Here is a 25,462-nt window from a genome sequence, read left to right as displayed (position 1 = left end):
GACCCAGGTTTGAGTCTTGGGTAGAGTGGCTGTTTTCAGCTTTTTTCACAGACTCAAATGGCAAGCCATATTGTTACCAAGATTTTTTGCAAAAAAATAAATTCCTATGTCAGATATGGAATATGCAGATGGACTGGACATTATTCTAGATGGTGCGAACATACCTCTGGGGTGTTCTGACTTTCAGTAATTATTTGAACAGTCCCCTGATCTTTTATGTACTTTTATTGGTGGTGTGACTTTCTGCAGAGCAGGAAAGTAAAATTCCAGAAAGATATTTTAATTGCTTATATTGCCATACTGGGATTGTATTGTGGAGAATATACCATGGCATAATCCTTACCACTCAAGTATTTGCTTAACCACAAAGCCAGAGATGTTATGCTCTGATTAATCCCCAGATTCTACATGGCAAAAGCTTTACTGAAAATGTTCAAGCCTCACATAGATACAGCATAGATACAGTGCTTTTTGTAAAAATGCTGTGAAAATTCTTACTCCTCTGTTTTGACAATGTGAACATACAACCCAGTTGTCTGTTCTCTTGTTTGATGAAGCTAATCTCGTTGCTTTTTCATTTTGTTATAAAGATGTCTTCTTTTGTATGTTTAATTATAAGAGATAATATAAATAAGTATTTTATAATAAAAGTCCATATCAGTAAATATAAATTCAGTGGTGCCAAACCTTTGTCCCTTACTTTCGAGAATGAACGTAATGAATGCATGGCGACGGAACAGTTTCGAAAAACTTCAAAACAATGAAGACCGTGCTTCTGTATTTAACGTTTAAAGGTTTTTAAGACCCCCAATGGCAATATTTTATGAATTGTTATATGTGGTTGAGTAGCGTAATTGCTGATGTAATCTGTATTTACCAATAGTGAAGCGTAAAAAATAAATAAATAAAAAAGAATAGGAAAAAAACAGAAAAAAACAGAAAACCCTCCACCATAATGACCAATCGCTTGATGATTCGTCTTCGCCGACGAATGGGCCCAATACCCAATCAGCAGCGGTGACGCAGGCTCGCGACAAGCTCCCGCCAATTCTGAGTAGAGCGCGAGGGAGTCCGTGGGGTGGCGAGCGGAGAGCCGTTGACCAGTTAAAGAGGGAGACCAGAAAGCATCGCGGAGAGGATTCGCCGAGACGCCGTTGAACGTTTTGCCTTCTTCGGGGATTGCAGAACCCACGAGAAACTGAGCTTTCGTTGGAACTGAAAAGTCTCATTAGATTCTTATTTTTTGTTCTTTTTTTTAAAGTCGTTTCACGTAAAGTTTACTTGCGGATTCAGGCCGGCTAGCAAAGTGCTAACCTACGGATGGTGGTGGTGATGCTTGCGGCCGAAGACCCATCTGCGGACGGGCCTTTAGCCTCCACGCCACGAAGAGGTCTGAGCGGGAGACACTTGTTCATGATTTTGTAAAAGTCTTATTCTATCTAGCTAGTCTTTAACTTTAGTTATCTAGCTAGCGTTACGTTTTTAGTCGAGATAGCTAGCGTTCGCTGGGTTAGCTAAGTAATGTCTCCATATAATCGCAGGTTTTTGTTTTGTAGACCAGTGCATTATTTAGCAAGTTAGCTAGCTAGTTACTGTAAACAATTTACTCATAATGACATGTTGGCTAATTGGGCACCAAGCTAGCTACATTAGTATTTATGATGGCAGCCACAAAACCGACGCTTTTTGATGGTTTGTGTCTAGTTGGATAGTAAATCAATGCTAATGTCACTTTACGTGGCGAATTTGTTAGGCCTTCGATTCGTCGGCAGCAGCAGCTATCTAATCCAGCTAACGCTAGCTCTGAATTTAGTGTGTACTCGCTTATGGACTGCACAAACCTATCTTATGCTAACTAGCTAGGCAAGTTTACATTAGGTAATCAAAGTTTTGTATCTTTCCAGAGTAAGTGCCATGAGGAGCTGGCTATCTGTGTTTACCAATTAGGAAACACATTTTACAACAAATAAAGGCTAGATAGCTATAATGTTCTTTATGTTTCGGGGGAGTTGCTAGCTGGCTTTTACATCAAGTCTGGCCTACTAGCCAGTACTATTAGACTCGGATTCATTTGCTGAATGGCGGGAGAGCAAAAGCAAACATTTTACTAAAGGTTGTCCTAGTCACAGTCTGTCGACGTGTTATTGTAAAATTAGTAAAGTTTGGTATGTTGAAATTTTGTTGGATGCGATGAAACCATATTTTTGTGGAAAAAGCTCGTTTGAAAGCAACTTTTAAAAGTTGCATTTATCTTGGTTAGACTGGTTAGCTTTAGTTAGCTTGCTGGCTAACGCGTAAACAGTCTTCCTTGTTGACCAGCTAACTAGAACTACTGTCAGTAGTAGTGGCGTGATTCATGAACGCTAAATGGTAGCATGTGTCTTTGTTTTACATAGACAAACTGTCGAGTAATCGAGACCTACCGTTTATTATTGGCAATAGTTTAGATCGAACGTTTTATTACTTGATTTCTATCACTAATTAGGTGAGATTTTTTTTAATCTTAACGTATATCATTTAACATTTTAACCTAAGGTAATGCTAATCCTGGTAGTTAATTCAAAATCTTTTTGCGGTACAGGTATGGATAGCGTGGACAAAGCAAATACTGCCACCAAGAAGCTTATTCAAGGTAAAAATAACATGAAAGATTGATTATACCTACGCATTTATCGTGTTGTATGCCATTTTTAAAAAAAAAAACGTAAATGTATTACTTGGATTTAGTACCAACAGCAGAACGTGTATGTTTTGAAGTGAAATTTGGTGTATACTATTAACTACATTCAACATTTGAAAGCTATTTTTATTTATGAAAGTTTGGAATCGGAGTAAGGTTCTCTCTTAACTACCTTTCCTATATAACCAATGGATTTTGAAAGGCCTATGTGGAATTTAAAAGCAGGATTTTTTTTAAAGTCCTGTACTTGGTTACACTGTCAGCTGTGTAAATGGTATGTTCTGGAAACATAATGGGACTCACTGTAACATTACATAGCCATTGATGAGTATAGAGTCTGAAACCTGATGGGAGTCGTAGCATTACATGGTCATTAATCAGCATAGAGTCTGAAACCTAATGCGACTCGCATTACATGGTCATTAATCAGCATAGAGTCTGAAACCTAATGCGACTCGCATTACATAGCCATTAATCAATATAGTCTGAAACCTAATGGGACTCGCTGTAGCATTACATGGCCATTAATCAATATAGAGTACCGTTTTTGTGTACTTTTTTGTATCTATAATGACTTATTGAACTTGGTCTCATTTTCTTTGAGACATTTTAATGATTTTATGTTTTCGTTCCAGCCCGTCTTCCTTTCAAACGTCTTAACACAGAAACCAAGCAAACCAGGGAGACCAAAAGAACCAGACCAGGGTCTTCTGGTCCACCTACTCATGAGCTCAGTGCTTCTGATAGGGAGAATGAAGTAGACGCGACCTCCCTCCTCCTGCCATCTAGATCTGGTTTGATAAATGGCCGCGGACCCCTCGATGGTTTTATGAAACGGGCCAAGTGTCCTCCGGTAAGCACCATTCCTCCTATGATTGACCTAACAGAGGACTCTAATTCCACTGATGCTGCCAAACAGCCTCCTGCTCTTGGAGATGCCTCGTGCCCCCTTATGGGCGATGCCACAAAATCTACCCAGGCTGCCGCGCAGGCGAAAGAAGCCGAAACGTCTCCCATCATCCTCTCACCATCAGAAGTGAGTAAGGAAATGGCCAAGGCAGAGGATAGCATCGCTCTCCTGCAGATGGACAACACTCTAGATTCTGAACCTGAGACTGAACAGCAGCAGGAGACTGACATGAGTCAGGAAAATGGATCATTGGTCTCCCCCATGTCTACCAGTTCTGCGTCATTGGTCGAGAGCTCGCCAGAGCCCGTCAAGAGCACACCGACCACACCTGTCTCAGTGAGTACAATTATAAGGCATCTCTGCAACATCCATGGAGCTTTCCAAAATATTTCAGCTGATTGGAGATTTAATGACAAGTGTTTGTCCCAGGGCTGGGTTTATGCACGTGACTGCGTGCTCTTGAATATGAAGTGTGGGAAAGTGGGAGGTGGAGCTAGGGCAGAGCTATTCAATTCAGTTGTTTGCCAACCTTCCATTACCTGGGAGACAAGTGTGACAACACATTGCCGATCAGTTACCATTGTAATCAAATGATTAAAAAATCCAGGACCAGATTTGGATCCTTTTGTATGCCACTGGAAAATTGACGTTAAAATACATGCACAGAATAATGCTTTATGGTGGCATGCAGTATCACCTTCGCTTCCCAGTCAAGCTGCTAACCAAACCTGTGCTGAGGTGATTGAATGATCATCACAGTGCAGACTTGTATGTCTTCTAGGGAATTAAATCTTTGGATTATGAATATCACTCATGTAACTCTTTAAAAAGTAAATTGCTACTGATTTAATATGGGTGACTTGGAAGCCTGCTGTTTGTTTCTAAATGATTGATAATCAACATTTAAAATTTAGTTATATTAGGAGTACAGTCAGTATAAGTCAATTATATTAGGAGTACAGTCAATATAATGTAGCAAGCTAATACATTTCCTTTGTAATAGGATGAATGAAGTATAACTAGCTTGTTTTTAAATATTTCTCACACAGGTACCAGGGACGGACGCAGAGCAGAAAAAGGTGAAAAGACGGTCATTCAAGGTAAGATTCATGCTGAATTTCTTTGGGGCATTGAAATTATTCGTTTTCCATAGTTGCTTTTGGAAAACTGTCATCAGTGCGCGTTCTTTACTTTTACCATTGTTTATCAAACCCTTATAAAGTTGTGCATTTATGGTGACGACGCAAACTTTTTTTTTTCTGTGTGCGTCAGAGTCCCCAGGAGGTGGGAGAGAGGCAGCGGCAACGGGAGGAGAAGGAACGACAGAAGCAGGAGGCTCGAGCAGCCAAGGAGAAGCAGAGAGAGGAGGCCCGCAGGCTGAAGGAGGACATGAAGCGGGAGCGGAAGGAGAAGAGAGATAAAGAGGAGCAGGAGAGGCGGGAGAGGAAAGAAAAGGATTGTAAAGAGAAGGCAGAGAGACTGCGGGCAAAAGAAGAGCAGCGCAAAGTGAAGATACAGTGAGCAGTGCTCTTATTGTGCATCTGATTGCCCTGATTTCATCACTATTTTTCTGTTTGGTAAAGAGGATACATTTTTATTGCTGTGACAATTTTTTTAGGGCTAAACTTGAAGAGAAGAGAAAGAAAGAAGAAGAAAAACGGTTGAAAGAAGAGAAAGAGGTGTGTTCCCGGTTTTCAAACTGAGTACAGTCACTTTTGAGCTTCCAAGTAAAGTTTGAGCCATTGGTGTTCATTTACTCAGGCTCAGCCAGCAGTAGGATAGTCGCTACCTGTTTAATGTATACATCATCTCTTAGGGTTATTAGAATCACAAGTTTCTTTGAATTGAGGCTTATTTGTTTTTTCAAATGTTGCATTTCTATAATGCATTCTGTATTCTGTCTAGCGAATCAAAGCTGAGAAAGCTGAGATTACCCGATTCCTGCAGAAATCCAAGACTCAGTTAGCACCAAAGGTGAGCTACCAACTGTACATGGTGGACCTTATGGGCTTGTTCATTGGCCATGCATATACATATTGATCTATATGTTTTAAAAGTCGCTTTATTAATATAAAATGAATTTTTGTTTTTCTTTATGAAATGTGTTATTGGTGTTAATTTGTATATTGTATGGTCGTTTATTCACCAGATGAGTTGAAGTTCCGCTCTGTGTTTCAGACCCTGGCGTCTGTCTGTGGGAAGTTCGCACCCTTTGAGATCAAAGAACACATGATGCTGGCTCCTCTGAACCGAGTGCTGTGTGCAGACGTGCTTCTGGAGGCGCTGGATCGGCACCTGGCTGAACCAGATAGCACTCTGGACGGTCTAAGGGACTGGACGGCACACAAGCCCCGCAAGTCAGGCGCAACCAAACCAAGACGCAGGGACTCCACGAGGTCAGACCATAGGTAGACGTTATGGAACAAAATGTGAGCTGCTAAGTTTAAAAATGGACAAGTTGCTTAACAAAAATGTGTATTTCGGCTAGGCAAAAGTTGTCCTTCAGAGAAGTGTAGCTGGCTACATGACAAGCTTCAAGGCAAAAAGTTTAGCTGTATTAAAACTGCATCAGTTATGTAACATTTTCTGCTAATTACAAAAGGACAAATGAAGCTGTCTGGACACCGTTTGTTCCGTAAACAGTTTGGTCTCATTAGCAGTAACCTGGGTTATTTGTTCTTTTTGTAATAAGTAGCTGCTGCACAACTTGATGTATATATCGGATATATATTAGGAAGTAGGAAGTTAAGAAGTGTACCATTTTATTACTGTTAGTCTACTGTTTTATTAATTAAACTGTAACAAGCTACGTGATGCCATCTCAGTACTAAAAACTATTAGCTTGGTCCAAAATGTAAGTGTCCAACACAGAAAATATCATGGTCTTTAGAATCTATGGGCTGTTGCCTAAATAGAAGCTGCTGTTGAATGCTTGTGCTGCTGGTAGTATCTCAGTAATACCCGTGCATCCCTGAGACGTTGAAAGGTCTCCTCACCTCTTAAGGTTGCTCTGCTTCATCATCAGGGACTGTATAGTGGTTACTGATGGTCCAAAACCAGATGAAGTTCCTTACCGCAAACGCTATGGACGCATGAAGCTTCTGCAGTTTCACGAAAACTATCGTCCTGCATACTGGGGCACCTGGAGCAAAAAGACTACGTCCATCTCTCCTCGCTGCCCATTCCGACAGGACAAGGTGAACACCTCAGTACACAACATTGATGCATTGCCAGTCTGTGGTTATATGGGCATGACTAACTTAGAGTGAAAACAGTGTAATATTTTTGGTTTAAAAATAGCACGGGGGCCCACTTATCCATAAATATATTTTATGTATATATAGCATATTTCTTAGTCATTTCCTTTCTGATTTCTCTCTGGAGTCATTGTTGGGTGCTATAACTCCAGATACATTTTTACTATGTTGACCTGATTCTGTTTACTCATTAACAATATGTATGATCTTTGTTCTTTAAAATGTCAGCTAGTTAGACAATTATCATATGATAAAATTTGATCTATACTGTTTCATTCAAGTGATGACAGGTTGTGTAAATGTATTGCAGTAAAAAGTAAGAGTTCTTGGTGTATAATGTAGAGTAAAACTGTACTCTCCCAAAATAGGAATAAATCCAGTAATGTATAAATGCTTCAACATTGTAATTGAGTACAGTAATGACGCTGATGTACGGTGTTACTGTGCACCGTTGCTGCTTGGTGTACTGTCCTGTACGTGCACACAAAAAATGAGTACACTGAAGTGTTTTGTAACAGAGATTGTGTTTATTAGGACCTGCTGGACTATGAGGTGGACAGTGATGAGGAATGGGAGGAGGAAGAGCCAGGAGAGTCTCTGTCCCACAGTGAGGGGGTGAGGCACATATTCCTGTGTGCGGTGTAAATCTTCCAGCGTACTACAAGAATGCCAAGACAATGTGATGATTCAAAGGGTTTGATTTTGTTTTTAAAAGATGGATATGTTTTTAGGAGAATAGAAATTGAGCAATATTTATCTGCAATTGGTTTATTACTGGATAAATCCTTAAATCATTTTTGACTGACAACCTGGAAAGTTGTTGTTGCTGCTCTCCACAGTTTGGCCTCAGCCCATCTCGGCTGTGGCACTCTTGGTGTACTCGTGTACTCATCAATCATTGCTTTTGTTGGTTGCATGGGTGTAGTACTAATGTGTAGTGATCTGTATGATGCTATCATAACCCTTATGTGTTGTGCCAGGATGAAGACGATGAAGGAGGGGATGATGATGACGAAGATGATGGATTCTTTGTACCACACGGCTATCTGTCAGATGGGGAAGGAGCACTTGAAGATGAGGTATGATTAGTAAAATGTCTGAAAAAAACTGGTGAAGCTTAAGTTTTATGCATGTTTTAGTTCAGATGTATGTATTTTAACTCAGATATACTTTTTTAAAAATAATTGGTTAGGCTTGGGTTAAGTTTATACTTGATTTAAAAAAACAAACAAACAAAAAAAACAAACAAACCACTGGTTTGGTTTGAGAGGTCACTGAGGTGTGGCTCCGTGTGGGGGTGGGTCCGTGTAGGAGGGCGGAGATCCTGAGAAACAGAAGGTGCGACAGCGTCTGAAGGCTCGAGAGTGGGATGAGCTGATGGCTGAAAGGAAGCTGAATGTGCTGGTGCCGGTGGTGGTGGGCTGTGCGTGGCAGGGAGAGGAACCTCCACCAGACCTGTTGCTGCAATATGCAGTATGCATGCTGGAGCCCCTCCCTGGGGAGGAGCCTAGCACACCCGAGGAAGAAGCATCAAGTCAACAGAGAAAAGAGCAGTGTGAGTTTGTTAGAAATGCCCACTTGAGGGAGTAATGGGAATATTTGTCACTGCTACAAGGTACACTGTATGTACCTTGCCTGGAATCATTGTTTTTAAGTAATTGATTGAAGTCTGGTTTCAGGTTACAGGTTTTAAAACCACTTCTGAATAGTGTCCTGGTGCTGTGAATTTTAAGATGTGCTTGTTGTAGTTGCACACAGACAACTCACTTCATTCATTGACTTCAACTATATAACAGCAACCAACTAAAACTCCATTATTGTAGATGAACACACTCAGTTGGAAACACCCTCCATAGCTCAGTCAAGTGAAGCAAGTTATATCTGCCAAATATATTGACCTGATTTATTCATTTCATGCTTTGTCATTGACCCTTGTTCACAAATTAAAATAGCATTTCTCCTACCCATGGAGCACAATGGTGTAGTTTGTCACTAGGCAGTTACTTGCTATGTAAATAGATGATCTGTATTGTCTAACATCACTCTTTATCATAATTGTGTTCTCAATTAGTGATGTGCACAGAGCTGGATTTCCAAAGTGCTTCCTGACATTTCAAATGATGTGTTCTCCCAATGTTTCCCTGCTTGGCTCTCAGTGCTGTCTCAGCTGCTGCCTTTACTCCATGGGAATGTGAACAGCAGTAAGGTCATCATCACAGAGTTCCAGGAGTTCTATCGTCAGCGGTCACCCTCGCTGAACAGCAGCCCTCAGGGCTCTGACACTGTCCCTCCCCGGTGGGTCATTGCACAATACATTTATAGAGAAAGAAATGTCCCTGTTTTACAGTGCAAGTTTTAAATAAAATATTTGAGAGGGTTTTTAAAGCTGAAAGCTCTGTCTTCCTCAACATAACATTCCTCAACTCAACATAGGCTGAAATGGTTTCTCTGAGAAAAGGAAAAATTCTCATGGGTGCTGGAATGGGCAGCAAAATGTTTGCAGTCTAGCAGTTCTAACCAATGCAGGAAAAACTCACCCACCCACACTAAGCTTACATGTGTTTGCAGAGGGCCTTTGTAGAAAGGCCTTGACTGAGGGCATAGGACTGAACGGAGGAGGGCACCAAGCCTGGCAAGTTAGCAAGAAGTCAAAATAGATAATGGTGGCTTTAAGACCTGGACTGTCTTTCTCTTTGGCCATGTGGAATTCTTCAAGCCATCTTTACAATTATGCATGATTCAAGGGAAATGTTAGCAGCTCTCCTTTTTAGATACAGAGCACCTCATCGACCTGGCTTGTGACTCTCACCCATGTTTAGAGTAAAAATAAAATTGTCTACATGGGTGCTGTTAGCATTGAAATAGCTTTGGTGCTTTGCGTCAATGACACTGTTCTGTTCGTGTTAGTTTATTTATTTACAGTGACTCAGTAGTGTCACTGGAAGAGCTTTTAACACCGAACTATTCCTGTGTTTTTAATTCTCACTCAGGATTCACGTGAAGCGAATCATAAAGGAGAACGCGGTGTACGAAAAGCGCTCGGCCTACAGGCGCTGCTGCTGGTACGTGCGTGCTGATGTGCTAGCGCGCTTCAGCCAGGAGGCCCTGCCCGTACCCTGCAGGTGGACCTACCTCACTCCTGGGGCCAGTGTCGCCCGTGACGAGCCCACAGGACAGCTGCCATGCTCACAGGGCACCTCGCCCACCACACCACAATCTGCCTCCACTACACCCTCCAACAAGAGGAAGAGCGTCAGAAACCACTCCATCACCAAGTACATGAAGAGATGTGGTGACGCTGAACAGGTGGAGACTTGGTTTTTTTAGTGCCGTGGAGGTCATTTGTTGTGCCTCCATGTATGGATAGATTTCAGTGTGCATATGCAGATGTCAGTGTTGCATAGATCTTAGCTATTTTAATACTGGTATGGCATTATAATAGGATTAACAACAAAAAAAAATTTATGCTCTGAGGTCTGCTGTGCGCCCCTTAGGCTGAGGCGATGGAAACTGACGGTTTTCAAGCAGACACTGAGGATGATGATGATGACTGCCTTATTTTGAGTGAACAACCTGGTAAGTGCAGAACTTCAAAGCAAAAGGTTGGCTTTGCAGACCAATATTGGTTCTAATCCTAGGCTAATGGGTCCAGTCAGTGGAATCGCCATGGACATTTTGACTTGGTCTACAGCTAGGCTTAATCCATGACCAGGAATCCAAATCTAAACGTACAGAATATCCACTACACAAAGGAAAGATAAACGGTGGCTTGCTTTCGCTCTTTGTCTAGGACCTTTCAAACAAGATGGCTCAACCCCCCCAACAGAAGCCAAGAGTACAGTGCCAATGGATGCAAACACTTGTGATGCTGCTCTTACCGTCCCCTGCCTCACACCAGCTACAGCCTGAAACCCAACACTCCTGTTCGGTGTGTGCCGGGAGCGGGGGAGGTTAAAGATTGTAGTCGAGAGTCACAGATAATACACAGTATTAAAGGCCCCTCAAATGAGCGGTTATGCCATTAAAATGTTAAATTAAGCTTTAGATGGTCCATTGTAATGTGAGCAGTGGACAGTTTTAAGCTCTAACGAGGCTCTTTTGAAGAGGCAGCTGTGATGTAAATTCTTGGTCCCACTGATGACTGGTGGTAAGGCTTCTGAACAGACCTGAAGATTCTTCAGGTATACAGTGGTGAAGGGTTTAAACAAGTCTTTAAATATCACAACCCTGTCTGACCAAGAGTAGTAGCTGTCTGCTGGACTTCTAGCTAGTTCACTTTCAGCCTTTTAAAAAGTACATTTTAAAAAGAAAAAAAAGAAAAGAAAAAATATACATACATACATACACACACACACACAAATATATATATATATATAAATATATATATTTTTATATATATTTATATATATATTTATATATATATATTATTGTGTTTTCCCAGAATACTTGAACTGGTTTATTTCATTAAAAAAAGATTCTTTAAAATGTATCGCACTTTTATATGCCTTTATTCTAATCTTCATCTTGGCTTGTGTATGCTTGCTTGTTTCTCCTTTTAGTTTCTTAGGGCTTTTGTAAAAAGAAAACAGTACACGTGCTGTTCTCCAAGCTGCTAAAAGTGGTGTAAATTTATAGTTAAGACATCGAAGTGTAACACTTGAAGATTTGTTAGAAATAGATAATGGGGGTGGGGGGAAGAGAGGTTGTGAACTTTGGGGAAAACTAATTTTCTAGGATAATGTGCAGCATAGTTTACAGTTGATTGGTGTATTATAATACTTGTTTAAATAAAGCATTATTAAATCAAGCCAAAAAAATCCCCTTCACGCTTGCCAAAGGGTGATGAGACATGGTATACTAGTGATTGAGATTTGCTTGTGTTTTTATAGTAAAATTGGAAGTTTTCATGTATATCTGCAGTTTTACTGTGCAGTTTCACAACAAATATGTTGGTGCATCCTTTATTACATACATTAAATTAGTTTAAGCAATAAAGTAACAGTGGTATTACAGACAGCATATTTAGCTGTGCTTTGCATACATTTCAGAAGTTCTCAAAGCATTGTCAAAGCAAACCAATACCTCTTAGCAAGCAAGTTAATTTTGCTCCGCTATGTCTGCTGGGTACCGGTTACAGATGCATACTGTAATACTTGGGTAAATTTCTTAGTGATTTCTCTCTTAAAGGAGTGAACATTTTAGTGTTTTGTAAGGAGGTAGTTTATCTTGCTTTAGGCAGAGAGCAATGTGATGCTTTACAAAGCCTGCCCTGACATGGGCCCAATTAATTTTCAAAGTTCTTAAAATTATTAGGTGTGTTTGAAATGGCAAGTAAGAAAATGACCCATGGAAAACTGGTTATACATCTCTTTAAAAAGAAATCCATATGTGCTGCCACTGTCCATAGAAAAGGAACGTGTAGGTTTCACATTAAGTTTTTTGTCAAAGTAGCCTCAAAGTGCTTTAATGTGTTCCATGGTTAAAGGAATCATTTAAAAAAAAAAAAAAACTGGAACAGCCATTACATTCTGTGGTAAAATGCAACTGAAGATACAGGGACTAGTTTTACTGCAGCATCACAGTGCAGTAGATATTATTTTATTCTCTAGTACATGTATAATAAACTGAATACTTGCGCACAACGGTTCTCTTTTAAAGAGGCAAAACACCCCTGGATGCTTGGGTAACGGTGTGACCGTGCTTTTACTTAGTTGTAAAAGTGGCAGCATCTGTGCAAAGGAGCTGTCACTAAGCTGCTTAATCAAACCATTAAACCCACCCATGTTTCTTGCTTTGCCCTATCAGCACGTTTAGTGATGTACTCTGGCAGCTCAGGGTGACGTGGGGTCCGGTGAGGAAAGGTGTGGCTGCTATTAGAAGAGTGGAAAAAAAGGGCCAAGCCCTGAAGAGCAGGGTGTTCAGCTGAGGGTCTTTATGTTCTCCAGCAGTTCGGGCTTCAGCACCGAACGGCCATGTCCACCAGCAGCAGTGATGTCTGCCTGGACGGCAGCGTCCCACGCAAAGTTCAACAGCGCAGCAGGGGCCTGGGGGAATGAAGAGGAGCACGAGAATCCATGCAGGTTCAGTAATTCACAAGTCAGCCACTCGTCCTTTGCCTGGTTAAGAATGAGGAAAAGAAATGTATCTGGCCTGTTGCATCAAGGTTTACTGGTGACTACGTACAAGGTTGCATTCGTTCAGTGCCACGTCCTCTTCCTCCTTCAGTTTCTGGCCACCAGGAGCAAAGAGCTCAAAGGGCTGCCAGCCGTTCTCCAACGAGTCGCGTACAAACTGATATGACGCTGCCACTTTGTCCCATGCCAGGAATGTCCCTGTGTGAGTGGGTACAGTGCTAAAACCATCCTTGAATAAAAGTTATTACTACAAATAGCACAGCTCAAAAAAGTGTCAAACTTCGATTACTCTCAAATATACTTTATAAAATTAAGTATGAAAGCTCTGAAAGTACTATGCACATGAAAGTAAATTTACAGCATTTAGCTGACAATATCCAAAATGACTTAGAATTATAACTGAATTCAACTCAAGCAATGTTAAGGGCTTTGATCAGGGGCCCAACAGTTGCAACTTGGCAGTGGTGGGGCTTGAACTGGCAACCTTTTGATTAGTTGAGTACCTTAACCACTGAGCTACCACATGCACCTGAGTAAATACTGTATAGTTGGTACCCACCTTTGGTGGTAAGATAGTAAAGTGATTCATAAGATCTACAAAAGTGGTGTTAAAAAGCGAAATTGAGACATTTCAGAATACCTACCTGGAATTAATATGGCCAGTATTTTAGCTGTGAAATGTATGTGATTTTGAAGAATGTTTCTATAAACAGGACCATAGTTCATACCCTGTAGTAGATTGCCATCAGGTAAGCGGATTCTCAGCAGGGCGTAGTTGTATTTCCTTCTCTCCCTCTGCTCATCTTTTTCCCGCATGGCTTTTGTTCTTAGCATGCTGTTTCTCTCAGTTATATCGCTTCTGAAATAAAGAATGTGTTGGAGAAAGTCACATGGATAGGTGAGAAGTTTTCATTGAGTAGTTCATCTTCTGAGCGCCATAATCCGATTCAGAGGTACAGGGTCCGGAGCCCATCATGGCAGCTCAGCAGAAGGTGGGGCCCGACCCAGGACTGGGTGACAGTCCCTCACAGGGCATGACAAGTCTTCAGTAGGATACAATTATATCTTAATGGATACTAATAAACTATAGTTTTATGCAACTATAAATAGCCATCAGAGAATTATATAGCAAAGCTGGGGTCAATAAATTAGAGAAATATGTAAATTAATTAAGGGAATAATTACTATAAAGATGTGGCCTGAAAGGATCAAATTTGGGTACCAAACAACTTGCTGAATTTCTTAACTGGGAATGAACCAAGATTGCAGATGTGTGATACTGAAATGATTTTCACTGAGCTCAATGCAATCTTAGGGCATTCCTAGTCAATCCACATGTTTATTGTATTCCATCTACTAACACCTCTTAAGCAGGTAATTAATAAATCTGCATCCCTTGATTAAGTTGGTCAGGCGGATGAGGATCTGGAACAGAAAAACCTTGTCCTAATCGGGGCTCCATAAGAACTGATTTTAAAAACTCGGCTACTGAGCGTGAACCTCTGTTTGCTTTCATACTTGAGCCGCTGCTCTCTCTTCAGCTCTTCTGCTGTCAGGTTATAGAAGTCTGGGGGCAGCTCGAAGCGTGAAGCATGCTGGGAAGGTCTGAAGGCTTGTGCCTGGCGGTCCAGCTTGGCTCGGACAGGCTCTCCATTCTGCAACTTCTCCTTTTTCTCCTTCATCTCTTCCAGAGCGCCAGGCTCCTGTTCTGCCAGCACCAAGAACTCTTCAGCGCCCTCTGGAGAACAACGTGAGAAACAACAAATGCACTGTATTCAACAGGGCCACATTTATAACCTGTTAAAGTTCTACTGAAGTGCTTTTTGCCTATGGACCTAAATATGTAATGGAAAAATAACAAGGTTATCGTTTACTAGCAGGACCAATATATATAAACTGTTAACCATAAATCTTAAATGCACCTGGCTAAAGCAAGGACAATAAACTGTCAACAAGTACAGACTTATGATGCTCTGTTCACAAGACAAATTAAAATGTGGTGTTTCATTACATCTGTGCAATACTGTATCTCTGCATAAAAAGATAATTGCTTATGCAATGACAAATGTTAGCCCCATCACAACGGCTTCCAGTTACCGTAATGTGTTTTTTGTTTACCTTCGCCCTCCACTGGCAGCATGGTGCTCTCAAATCCCAGAGCCTGCAAGTACTCTCGACTCCCCTCGATCCCGCTGACCTTCTCCTGAAGGATGTGACATGAAATGAAGGATCAGTGAAATAAGTCAGTCAAAGTACTGCTTCTGTTTCTGCTTTGCACACTTGCTTACCTGAAAGACCTTGTTGCTCACTTTAATCTTCCTGTATTTCTCTTCTGTTGGATGCTTACAGATGTTGTCGATGTACCTGTAATGTGGTAACGAGAGCAGTGTGACATGAGATGCAGGGTTTGGCCAAGCACAGAAGCATGAGCTCGTTCCATCTGGGGCTCACTTGCTGATGATTTCCACGGCCGCCTTCACCTTCTCCCTGTCCTTGTTGAACGTATGGATCATCATAACAGATGCCTCCACCGGCTTCTCCAAAGACCTCTACAAGAAAGGTCAACGTTGTGAGTTTCTTCAACAGTGAGTCAGAGCGCTCCCGGAGTCGTGTAGACACTGTAAATAAACCCACCAGAAGAATAGCCTCTTTGATGTGAACTTCTCTCTCGCTCTTTTTCAAAGTTTTCCCTGTCAGAGGGCAGATGAAATACACTCCTGATACAGAGAAACACGCAGCGTCCTTCGATGCAACTTTGGAACCCTGGACAAGGACATAACGGATAACTGATCAGATTAAATAAGCAAGGTATGAGGGAGAAGCGTGTAAAGAATGACTTCTTGCCTCAGCCTCTGTGTGTGGATGTCCAACTGCAGTAGCTACAGCCTCTGCCTCAAATTCCCTCCTCACTGAAACCAAAAAGCTTATTTACTAAATCTGGCCCAGGCACATAAATACGTTGGTGCTTTTATTGTCTGGCTTCAGTTACAGTTGCCTATCTGGTATCCATCCTACAACCAATATCTTTCACAGTAAACATATTTATTGCTCATCGTTATTCTGCAGAAGGAAAGGTGGCTTGCACTGACGCCTGATATTAACATCATAGTATCGCTCACCCTGGCTCCTAATCGTATCCTGGGACGTTTGTGGTCGAGGTCGATGCTGCTGCTCGATTCGTGCCAGGGCAGCTGCCCCGGCCCTCTGCGCGCTTTCGTTGGGCGCCTGGCGGGGCTTCCCGTGGCTAGCTTGTTGCACTGGAGGCTTAGCGTCAGTGCTGAAAACGTCAACATCAACAGAGCTCTTTGCTGTGGGTATACTGTTATGCCTAATAACATAACTTGCTTTGGAACAAGTTGTTACAATACAATAGACGTTGCAAGCAATCTGAGCCAAATGCCGAGATAATCGCCTGTAAGGCGAGGAAAACATGTCTGAAAGAATTCGAGTGAAGTAGGTTAGCAATATTTTTTCTTGACTTTGCTTAACGCGGTTATTGATATTAGACGAAGATAAACGTGACAAAATGCATCAAAACCTATAAAGGTTTAGATAAATGTGATCTGATCACGTATAGTGAGATAATTTTAAGTGTACTAAGAGGCTAAGTGATGTAGCTAGGTAGCCTAAATAAATTGGTATACATTGCGACTATCTGTCAAAGCTGGCCGACTGCCCTTAATATCATTTTTACCTAGTTTCATCCGTAAGTTTCTTCCCGGGCCCCGCTGATTTGAATTTTATATCCTTCTTGATATCTTCGAAAAACTTCTTCATTTTTATTCTGGTAATACGAAGAAAAAAAAAAAGACAAACGTTTTCTTAGTCGTACAAAACGTGAAGCAATATGTTTACATCAATGGGAAGGAGTACCTTCTAGGCAGGAAATTAAGCCTTCCGTGACAGAAAATAGCTTCCAGCGACCTCTAGCGGAATGGCTGTACAAGTACAACTGAACACGATTGTTTAGTCTAATGTTCAGAAACCCCGTCCTAGGGATCCCATGTTCTGTACAGGTAGGTCGCGCTCCTCCGCCAACATATTTTACTCAGATAAAATAGCTTGACAGTGAGCTCATAACCTTGAATCAGTTGTGTTAAGTGAGGACACTACTAAACTGTAGTGGGTATCCCAGATTTGGAACCGAGAGCTACTGTTTCAGTCCAGCAAACGCCACAGAACTCAACTGTATTAACCATCGTATACGGCTGCTTGCTGATCCAAACTGACCTCGGACAGATTTTTATATTTATTAGATGTAGTGTCGGTCTGATATTACTTGACACATTATATTTTTATAACAATTTAAAACGTTCTCCTTAAAAGTTCTTAGATTTGTCCACTGATCTCGTTTAGTAATTTTTTTGAATGTCGTTGCTTGGGAATGTTTTCACTTAATTATGATAATAAACCGAGCTCGTCCATGGCGTATACACACTGTAATTTCTCATTGGTTTAGAGCGAGTATTGGCAGACAATCTCACCTATTAGTGATGATCAGTAGGCAGGACATCCGTTCTTCCAGTCAATTAGCGGAAGTTGGTGCTGGAACCAACCGCCTAACCTCGCGTTGTAGAGGTCCTATGTCGGACTGAAAACGGATTGCGCGGAGACAAACAGCACCAAATACTAAGAAAGAAAATAAAGACGGTGCGCAAAGAAACGAGGAAATGCCACATAATTTCCGGCCCGGGGATCTCGTCTTCGCCAAAATGAAGGGGTACCCCCACTGGCCGGCCCGGGTAAGCCAGCAGAAGCGGGTTTGTGCTCGCTGTGCATCCCTGGCGATAGCATGTCCCGCACACCCCCTCAGGTTGGCTGTAGCTACCAGACCACGTATGCTCAGAGAGTGTCTGCAGGGTGCGCCTTCGTGATCGTCTAAGCACGAATATTCTTATTTTGACTCGGGAGCATTTTGCTGTTTACGTCCTCAGGTGGGGTGGCTGGTTAGCTAGCGTCACTGTAATGAGCTCAAAAGCTAGCTAACTAGCTGGTTTACCTAGGCTGGCTAGCTAACAACATTGCCAGGTTACAGTGCAAGTAAACTTGGTTGTAAATTAGATACCCAGGTTGTTTAGCTATTTAAGAAACGTTCAACGTTCACTTGAAATATACTTTACTTTAGCTTACTGTCTTGGGTAATATTAGCATGGTTACATTTTTGTTTTTGGACAGTCTGACGGGAGATTCACCCAAGCTGGCTATGACGAAGTTTTATTTGTTTTCATTTCATGTAGGTTACACTGTAGGTAAACTCTGACGTGTAAGCTTTTTCTCTTTTACTTACTTTCTTAATGACCCTCTTTTTCAAGGTGAACTTTTTTGTGACTGAGTCTATTGTAGAATCCACCATAGAAGCGACCCTTGGTTTACTTTTATTACATTGCTATAAGCTTTGTATTTGCATGCATTTTTTAAAAATTTGTGAATTGCCATGCTGTTACCAATGGTCATCTTTGATTCTCTTATTACAAGTTTTTTTTTTTCCTTTGATCACCCCCCACCCCCCGATTAGTTAACTAATCGAATAATTGGTTTTGGTCTTTCTGACATTTCTAGATTGAAGATGTTGCTGAAGGTGCTGTGAAACCGCCACCAAATAAAATCCCAATTTTTTTCTTTGGGACTCACGAAACGTAAGTGCTCTTATTTTACCACTAACACGTTTAATGCTCATAAATTATCTGCATAATGAATGTCAATTTTGCTATTGGGAGTAGGAAATTTTTAATTGACTAATTAGCAGTTTATTTTAGTTTTCTCTTGCTGTTGCTTAATTGAATGTGGTGCCCAGTTTTGGAAAAGTTGTCTTGTGTCAAACTGCAGTTATTTTCACCAGTAACTGCATACAAAATGGTAGCTGGGGCTATTCCTTTTGCTTCTAAGAGCCAATAGATGGCACTACAAAAACTTCTTTTTAAATTTTTCTTTTTTTGCTTCTCTCAATGTAGAGCTTTCCTTGCACCAAAAGACCTCTTTGCCTATGAGAAGTACCAGGACCGGTATGGGAAGCCCAACAAAAGGAAAGGATTTAATGAAGGATTGTGGGAAATTCAAAATAATCCACATGCTTCTTACAGTGCCCCTGCGGTAAATGTTCCTCAATTTTGCTATTTGATAATCAGCCTTTGCATGTGTTTATTAAAAAAAAAAAAAGTACGTGGAAATAATTCACATTTACGGCATTAGCTGCCACTTTTATCCAGAGTGACTTAGAGCTATGACGGAGTACAGCTTGAGCAATTGAGGGTTAAGGGTCTTGCTAAGGGGACCAACAGTGGCAACTTGGCAGTGGTAGGGTTTGAACTGGCAACCTTCTGATTGCTAGTCAATTACCTGAACCACCAAACTAATGAGTTTATGTAACTTGTATTAGTTCAGTTATTTAGCTAGTAATTTAGGGAATTTTGGGGACATCTTTTTTTAAAGTATACTTAAAATGTCCATAACTAATTTCCGGAGTAAATATATAATCTGTAGCGGTAAAATTTCTATCAAAATTTCCTTCTTGATAAACTACGAAATGTTTAGCCTGCAAGCTCATCTGAGAGTGAAGACAATGAAGGTGCAGCAGGAAGTGATGCACAAGATGAGGAGGAAGTAGTGGTACCAAGCAAGGCAGAAACAGGAAGTGACGACTCTGACTCTGGGAGTGAAGCTCAAAGGAGAGGACCGGTGAAAAGGAAAGCTCCAGCAGCAAAGGTAGCTGCTAGAGGACATGTCCGTCAAGATCCAGCAGTTCTTGGGCTGGGTCATATTAAAAATTGATACAGTTAATGATTATGGAAATGCTGATGTATTTACTTGATATGATTTGAAGAGATTTTATTCTTGTGAAACCTTGTGATGTATTGGAGCTCTTCACCCCCCCCCCCGACTTTCTTGGGTTCTTCCTCTGTAGCGGCCCCCAGCAAAGAGAGGGCGAGCGTCATCCAGTGACCGGGATGAAGAGGAGAGTGGATCTCCCTCTGAGCCGGAGCCTTCACCCAGCTCTGACTCTGACTCAGGCAAAAACAGTGACCAGGTATTTGTGTAATCTTAGAATTTGTTGACTGGGCTGTTCTAGTTCCATACAGTGCAGCAAAGTATATGCTGTCCCAGGTCTGACACACCTTGATCAGATTAAGTCCATGGTCAGACTTCAGATAATTCCACTGGCATATAGATGCAAAGTAGATTGGGTGTACTCTGTATACACATTGGGAAGTTCATGTTTTCACCACGCTCAGCTACATGGTTTCTCTCGTGTCTCAAAATGTATTGTGGTTATATCAACGATCAATATCAAAGCAAAATTGCTTCCCTGGGCATATCAACTATGAGTTAGCCAATTCCATGTGATTTTTAAAGGTGACGGGAGCATGAATTGTATCCAATTGTTGCATTTTGCAATGTAGTAATTTTTTTCTACCATCACAGCTTATGTTTCATAATTTGTGTCTTTCTCAGGACTTCACACCACAGAAAGAGTCAGGAGGTCGAGGTGGCAGGAAACCTGCAGCCAGAGGGAGGCGGAAGGTTAGGACAAGATGATCATCATGTGCAAAGTTTATGGTTATATTGATGGTAGCATGCATTATTATGGTGGGTTTTGTGGGTCATTTCAGAAAGCGTCCACAGAGTCCGATTCAGAATCAGGTTCCCATTCTGATCGAAAGGGAAACCGGAGCGATTCGGAGGATGTGAAGCCACGGCCAGCCCTTTCAGGATCCGAGTCTCAGTCTGGGTCCAAGTCAGACTCTGACTCTGAGCCTCCACCCCGGAAGGGTCCACAGGCACGGAAGAAAGGTGTGGTCAGCAGACTTTACATAACTGACTTCATGGCTCGATAACATTCAGAGGGTTTACCTTTATTTGATAAACATTTGGCTGTCTAATGACTGATTCAGGATTAACAAAACAGCATGCAGTTTGATTATTGCCTTGTTTTGCTTTCAGAGAAACCACCGCCAAAGCCACGTGCAAGGAAACCCAAACCAGCACCAGAAAGAGCTGCATCCTCGTCCTCAGACAGTGACAGGTACGCTGAGCTCCAGTGATGACTGATGCACTTTACGTGTTGTAGCTGACAACAGGAAAGGGGTTTGGGAAGGAAGGCATAAAATAATTGTAGTAACAGAAGCATGATTTTGAAAACAGGAGTTCCCTGACAGGGAAGTGTTTAAATGCTCACATTTTGATAGAATCAACTCTTCGACCATGATACCATTAAGGCAGTTGAACACCTGTTTACTTAATATAAGTAGTATGGTTAAGCCCTGTCTTAAAATGTACTGTAGCATTGCTTTAGTATAGAAATAACGAGCACCGAATGCCTGTTGAGTGATGCACGGAAAACCGGGCCCGGCTTGTTGCAGCGACAGTGAGCCAGACCGCATCAGTGAGTGGAAGAAGCGGGATGAGCAACGTCGGCGGGAGCTGGAGGAGCGCAGGAAGAAGGAGGAGGCGGAGGAGCTGCGGAAGCTGAGGGAGAGGGAGAAAGAGGAGGACGAGAAGAGGAAGAGGGAGAAGGAGAACAAAGGGCGGCACGGGCACCGCAGCAGCGCTGGCAGTAGCAGCTCGGACGAGGGCACGGACGAACATCCGCTCAGGAAGTCTAAGAAGCCGCCGCCGCCGCCCATCCCTGCACCTTCAGACTCCGACTCGCCCGCTGAGGCAAGACTGGCTCTAGGATGTACCCTGTTGTTTTAGACTACATCATGTTCTCCAGATTTTAAGTCTTTATTTATTTATTTAGGTGAAAAAGTCAGCAAAACGTCAAGATGGCCAGAAAGGCAGACAGAAGAAAGAGCAGGAGAAAAAAGATAGGGAGAGAAAGGAGAAGAGGACGCAGAGGTCCGAAGAGAAACACAGGCCAAGGTGTCAACTTGGGCTAAATACTTGGCCTCTCTTTCTGTCTCGACTAAGCACAGAATTTTGCTGTTGGAGTTTGCTGTCATTTTGATAAACTTCTTGTTCTCCTTCTTCAGGTCCAAGCATGAGAAGCTGAGACGAAGACCTGAGCGTCCCCCCGAGAAGAAGGTAGAGAAGAAGAAAGGTAAATGCACAGAACTCCATCAGGCTGGGGTTGTAATGCCTTATTAATACCTGCACCTGCTTATGAAGTGTACTTGGACTCTTATTCTGATTAGTCTTTGCCTTGCTTGTTTTCTGTCTCCTCAGAGCCATCTCCAGAAGAGAAACTTCAGAAGCTTCACACAGACATCAAGTTTGCACTGAAGGTGGACAACCCAGTGAGTGGATGCTATTTCATGTTAAATATACCTAACTTCTCCTAACTGGTGGCATTCAGTAGGACTAAGTGGGTGTGTCTTGTTTACCTTCAAATCCGATGGACCTGCTCTTGCCTAAACTTCATTGCATCTTCTGTTCTGTGTTGTCATGAGAAATGTTTGAAGCACTTTGTACCTGTGACTTAGTCTCTGCTTTTTAACTCTCAGGACATTGAGAAATGTTTACAGGCCTTGGAGGAGCTGGGCTCTGTACAGGTCACCAGTCAAATCCTACAAAAGAACTCTGATGTCATCACCACACTCAAGAAGGTCAATTCCCCATTTGAAATCTATTACCAGTTATATAGTATTTATAAGTATTTTGTGAAATGAACATATTGTGAAATGAAAACTTAAAATAAATGCTTCAAAATGCACTATAGGCTATTAAAGAATATTGATTGATTCATAGACAGAAATATTGTACAAAACATTTGATTGTAGTATATTTATAAAATGTGCTGATATAGCTTTTAACTCTAAGTACAGAATGTGTTAATGATTTAGACCAAGGTAAGTTGTACTGTAGACTTTATTTGGTCAGAAGTGTCCAACATTATCTTATCTCAGCCTTTGCTTTTCATTCAGATCCGTCGGTACAAGGCCAGTAATGCAGTCATGGAGAAAGCTACAGAGATCTACAACAAATTAAAACTTCAATTTGTTGGCAAGTTGGAGACAAATAAGACAAAACCAGAGGAAAAGGTCCAGGGGGATAAAATAGACACACCAATCACAGGTAAACCTTCAGCATAAGTCCTGAATAATTCTTGCATGATTGCTTGATTATTTTTTATTTTTTCCTGTTCTACACAGACCACTTTCATTTAGATCCACTATGTGACATTAGTTCAGGGTCCTTTCTGGTGACTCATTGAACTATAACTCAGTGTGTTTTAGGTTGGGATGACTTTCAGTTATGCAATTTCCACTGTTACATTTACATTTATGGCATTTAGCTGACGCTTTTATCCAAAGCAACTTACAATTATGACTGAGTACAACTTGAGCCATTGCGAGTTAAGGGCCTTGCTCAGGGGCCCAACAGTGGCAACTTGGTAGTGGTGGGGCTTGAACCAGCAACCTTCCGATTACAAGTCAAGTACCGTAATCACTGACCTACACTGTTAAGCCCAAGTGTATATCTTAGTTGTCCTTACTGTTTTATTATTTTCTGCTACATTTGGTCTGTAAACTCCACTCTAATTTTAAACTTGCTTCCTGCTAAATTTCAGAGAAAGTCTATAAACAGATGTAATAATGAACAACACAACTGGTATTTTGTTCTCTTGACTGACAGTTTAACTGCAGACAATCTGATTTCAAAGCAGTCTGATCAGAATCCACACACTGCTTAGGTTCTCTTTGGATTCACATGACTGTTTGATTTTCTCATTAGATTCCAAACCAGTGAATGGAGAGTCCGAAGGTGAGAAAAGGGATATAGTTTCTGAATCTGAATGTAATCCAAAATCTACAGAGCAAGATGAACTAGAGGACCACAAGTCCCAGAACACTGACAGGTAAATTTTTATTTCATGACTGCTTTGCACACATGGAAGCACAGTAATATTGGTGTTGGACTGGTATTGGTGATTGCTTAATATCACATCAGTTTTAGACCTTGTGCTCTAAGACACATTTAACCCCCTATAGCAAACCTTCTGAGCCCGTTTTGTGATCACAATTTTCCTGAAACGGTCAACAGTGGAAATTTCACCTGATCCATATGTGTTGGTTTTTTTTTCTTCTATAATGTTCTTTTGTTGCAGTTTATTAAATATGTTACAAAAGTTGCCTTTTGTGATTTGAATGGACAGAAGCCATAAGCCATACACTGTCCCAATTAGAATGTTAGGGGGTGGGAGTGGGGGTCCATGTTTTGCTATCCTATCAAGATACATCAGTGTTGGTAGCTATCCAACAGCCCAGGGTCTCTTCCCACATGAAGGGAATTTTTAAAAATTTATGTCTAATTTCAAAACCCATATAAATGCCAAGATTTGGAATGTGAATATTAAATGAAGCTCTCCATCACTAGATATGTATGTGATGTCAACTATTACCACATCACAAACTTTCAGAAGAGTGTATCCATGTGGTGTTATGATTGAGATGAGATGTGCATTATCGCAGGCTTGGACCAGACAGCCCCGAAGAACAACCCGCACACACGCCTGATGCAACAGATCGCACTTCAACAGCAGAGACGGAGCAGCCAGCACAGAGCTAAAGATCGGAACCACAGTTGTCTTTTCCCAGCTGAATGGAGAACTTTTGTCATAGATACCTGTATTCTGTGCAGATGTTGTCCTTAAACTAGACTGCATCCCTTTTACACGTGTACACACACACACACAGACTCTTATTACATTTGTGTTGGTTTTGTCCACCATTTATGAACACCATTTTGTATATAAAAAGATATGGAAATTATTCATGTTTTAAACATGAAGTGACATAATGAGGTCAGCAAGCGCCTTGTACATGTTCAGTGTGGCAGTGATTTTGCAGAAAAACGATATTTGGTCACTGTAAAGGAGTCGGCATTATTTAAAAAGAACACTGATATTTAAAGCCAATGCCAAGGCCCTGATATGTGAAAACTGTGTGGTTGGTACTAACTAAATAGGCCACCTTTTGTTAGCAAGACTCCTTGAATTTTCTTCTCCCTTTTTGTATAAAACATAAAATAGAAAAAAAAGACCATGTTTTTTTTCATTAATCAAAGCCCTATGTAAATTGAACTCTACAACAGGGACTAATGAAATATTTTCATACAGTAATACACCTGGATTTTAATCTGTCAAATATGATTTAAAGTGTCATAATATGGGCTTAATGCTAGATGCTGTAGAGGAATTCTGTACCTGTTGTCAGATTTCCCGTTCCTAATTCACACTGAGTAGGATGAATTTCATCGTGTACAAGCTTAATAGTATACAAACAATATTCTGTTGGAGCTAATTAAACATTTGCTTGTCTTGCATATTATAGCCATGTTTTAGCGCTATGTAAATTGGTCAAATCATTTTTTATCATTAATGGAAAATTAAATAAACGTCAGCATGGTGGCCCAAACTTATTCTTTAGATAATAACGGTGGAGTATGTCTAAGGGACTTCGCGTCTCTATTCTTGAGTTAACTATAAAAGGTAAACTAATTGCGTTATTTTAAAAGTTATACTATTCCACATTAACCTACGTCT

The 25,462-nt window shown here is 41.2% G+C and overlaps 3 protein-coding genes across 4 annotated transcripts; 2 read left to right on the top strand and 1 right to left on the bottom strand.

Annotated features, from left to right (window-relative positions):
• The first annotated feature begins 1,091 nt into the window (after positions 1-1,091).
• Positions 1,092-11,189, top strand: chaf1a (chromatin assembly factor 1, subunit A (p150)). The gene is made up of 16 exons (XM_027028334.2): positions 1,092-1,390; positions 2,582-2,632; positions 3,316-3,926; positions 4,640-4,690; positions 4,863-5,107; positions 5,209-5,269; positions 5,496-5,564; positions 5,769-5,986; positions 6,616-6,787; positions 7,382-7,462; positions 7,828-7,926; positions 8,159-8,402; positions 9,004-9,142; positions 9,838-10,153; positions 10,342-10,423; positions 10,638-11,189. The coding sequence occupies exons 1-16, from the start codon at positions 1,321-1,323 to the stop codon at positions 10,754-10,756; spliced, it is 2,628 nt and encodes an 875-aa protein (XP_026884135.2). The 5' UTR covers positions 1,092-1,320; the 3' UTR covers positions 10,757-11,189.
• A 603-nt stretch (positions 11,190-11,792) lies between these two features.
• On the bottom strand, positions 11,793-16,864 carry ubxn6 (UBX domain protein 6). The gene is made up of 11 exons (XM_027028361.2): positions 16,676-16,864; positions 16,101-16,258; positions 15,826-15,890; positions 15,616-15,744; positions 15,433-15,530; positions 15,270-15,345; positions 15,100-15,184; positions 14,500-14,719; positions 13,710-13,840; positions 13,031-13,179; positions 11,793-12,891 (listed from the first exon to the last, which is right to left on the bottom strand). The coding sequence occupies exons 1-11, from the start codon at positions 16,756-16,758 to the stop codon at positions 12,766-12,768; spliced, it is 1,320 nt and encodes a 439-aa protein (XP_026884162.2). The 5' UTR covers positions 16,759-16,864; the 3' UTR covers positions 11,793-12,765.
• An 87-nt stretch (positions 16,865-16,951) lies between these two features.
• hdgfl2 (HDGF like 2) lies at positions 16,952-25,327 on the top strand. Of its 2 annotated transcripts, none has more exons than XM_027028333.2 (16): positions 16,952-16,997; positions 18,541-18,617; positions 18,933-19,071; positions 19,513-19,683; positions 19,883-20,005; positions 20,431-20,499; positions 20,589-20,769; positions 20,920-21,001; positions 21,339-21,636; positions 21,719-21,840; positions 21,951-22,018; positions 22,144-22,214; positions 22,422-22,523; positions 22,842-22,992; positions 23,653-23,776; positions 24,390-25,327. In XM_027028333.2, the coding sequence occupies exons 1-16, from the start codon at positions 16,956-16,958 to the stop codon at positions 24,484-24,486; spliced, it is 1,917 nt and encodes a 638-aa protein (XP_026884134.2). In that variant the 5' UTR covers positions 16,952-16,955; the 3' UTR covers positions 24,487-25,327. The 2 variants fall into 2 exon arrangements, with proteins under 2 accessions (XP_026884134.2, XP_026884133.2); XM_027028332.2 differs by lacking the exon at positions 16,952-16,997 and adding an exon at positions 17,521-17,723.
• The last annotated feature ends 135 nt before the right edge of the window (positions 25,328-25,462 follow it).

The sequence above is a fragment of the Electrophorus electricus genome, chromosome 26 (genome assembly GCF_013358815.1).
Source record: "Electrophorus electricus isolate fEleEle1 chromosome 26, fEleEle1.pri, whole genome shotgun sequence".
Lineage (NCBI taxonomy): Eukaryota > Metazoa > Chordata > Actinopteri > Gymnotiformes > Gymnotidae > Electrophorus > Electrophorus electricus.
This window is presented reverse-complemented; position numbering and strand designations above follow the sequence as displayed.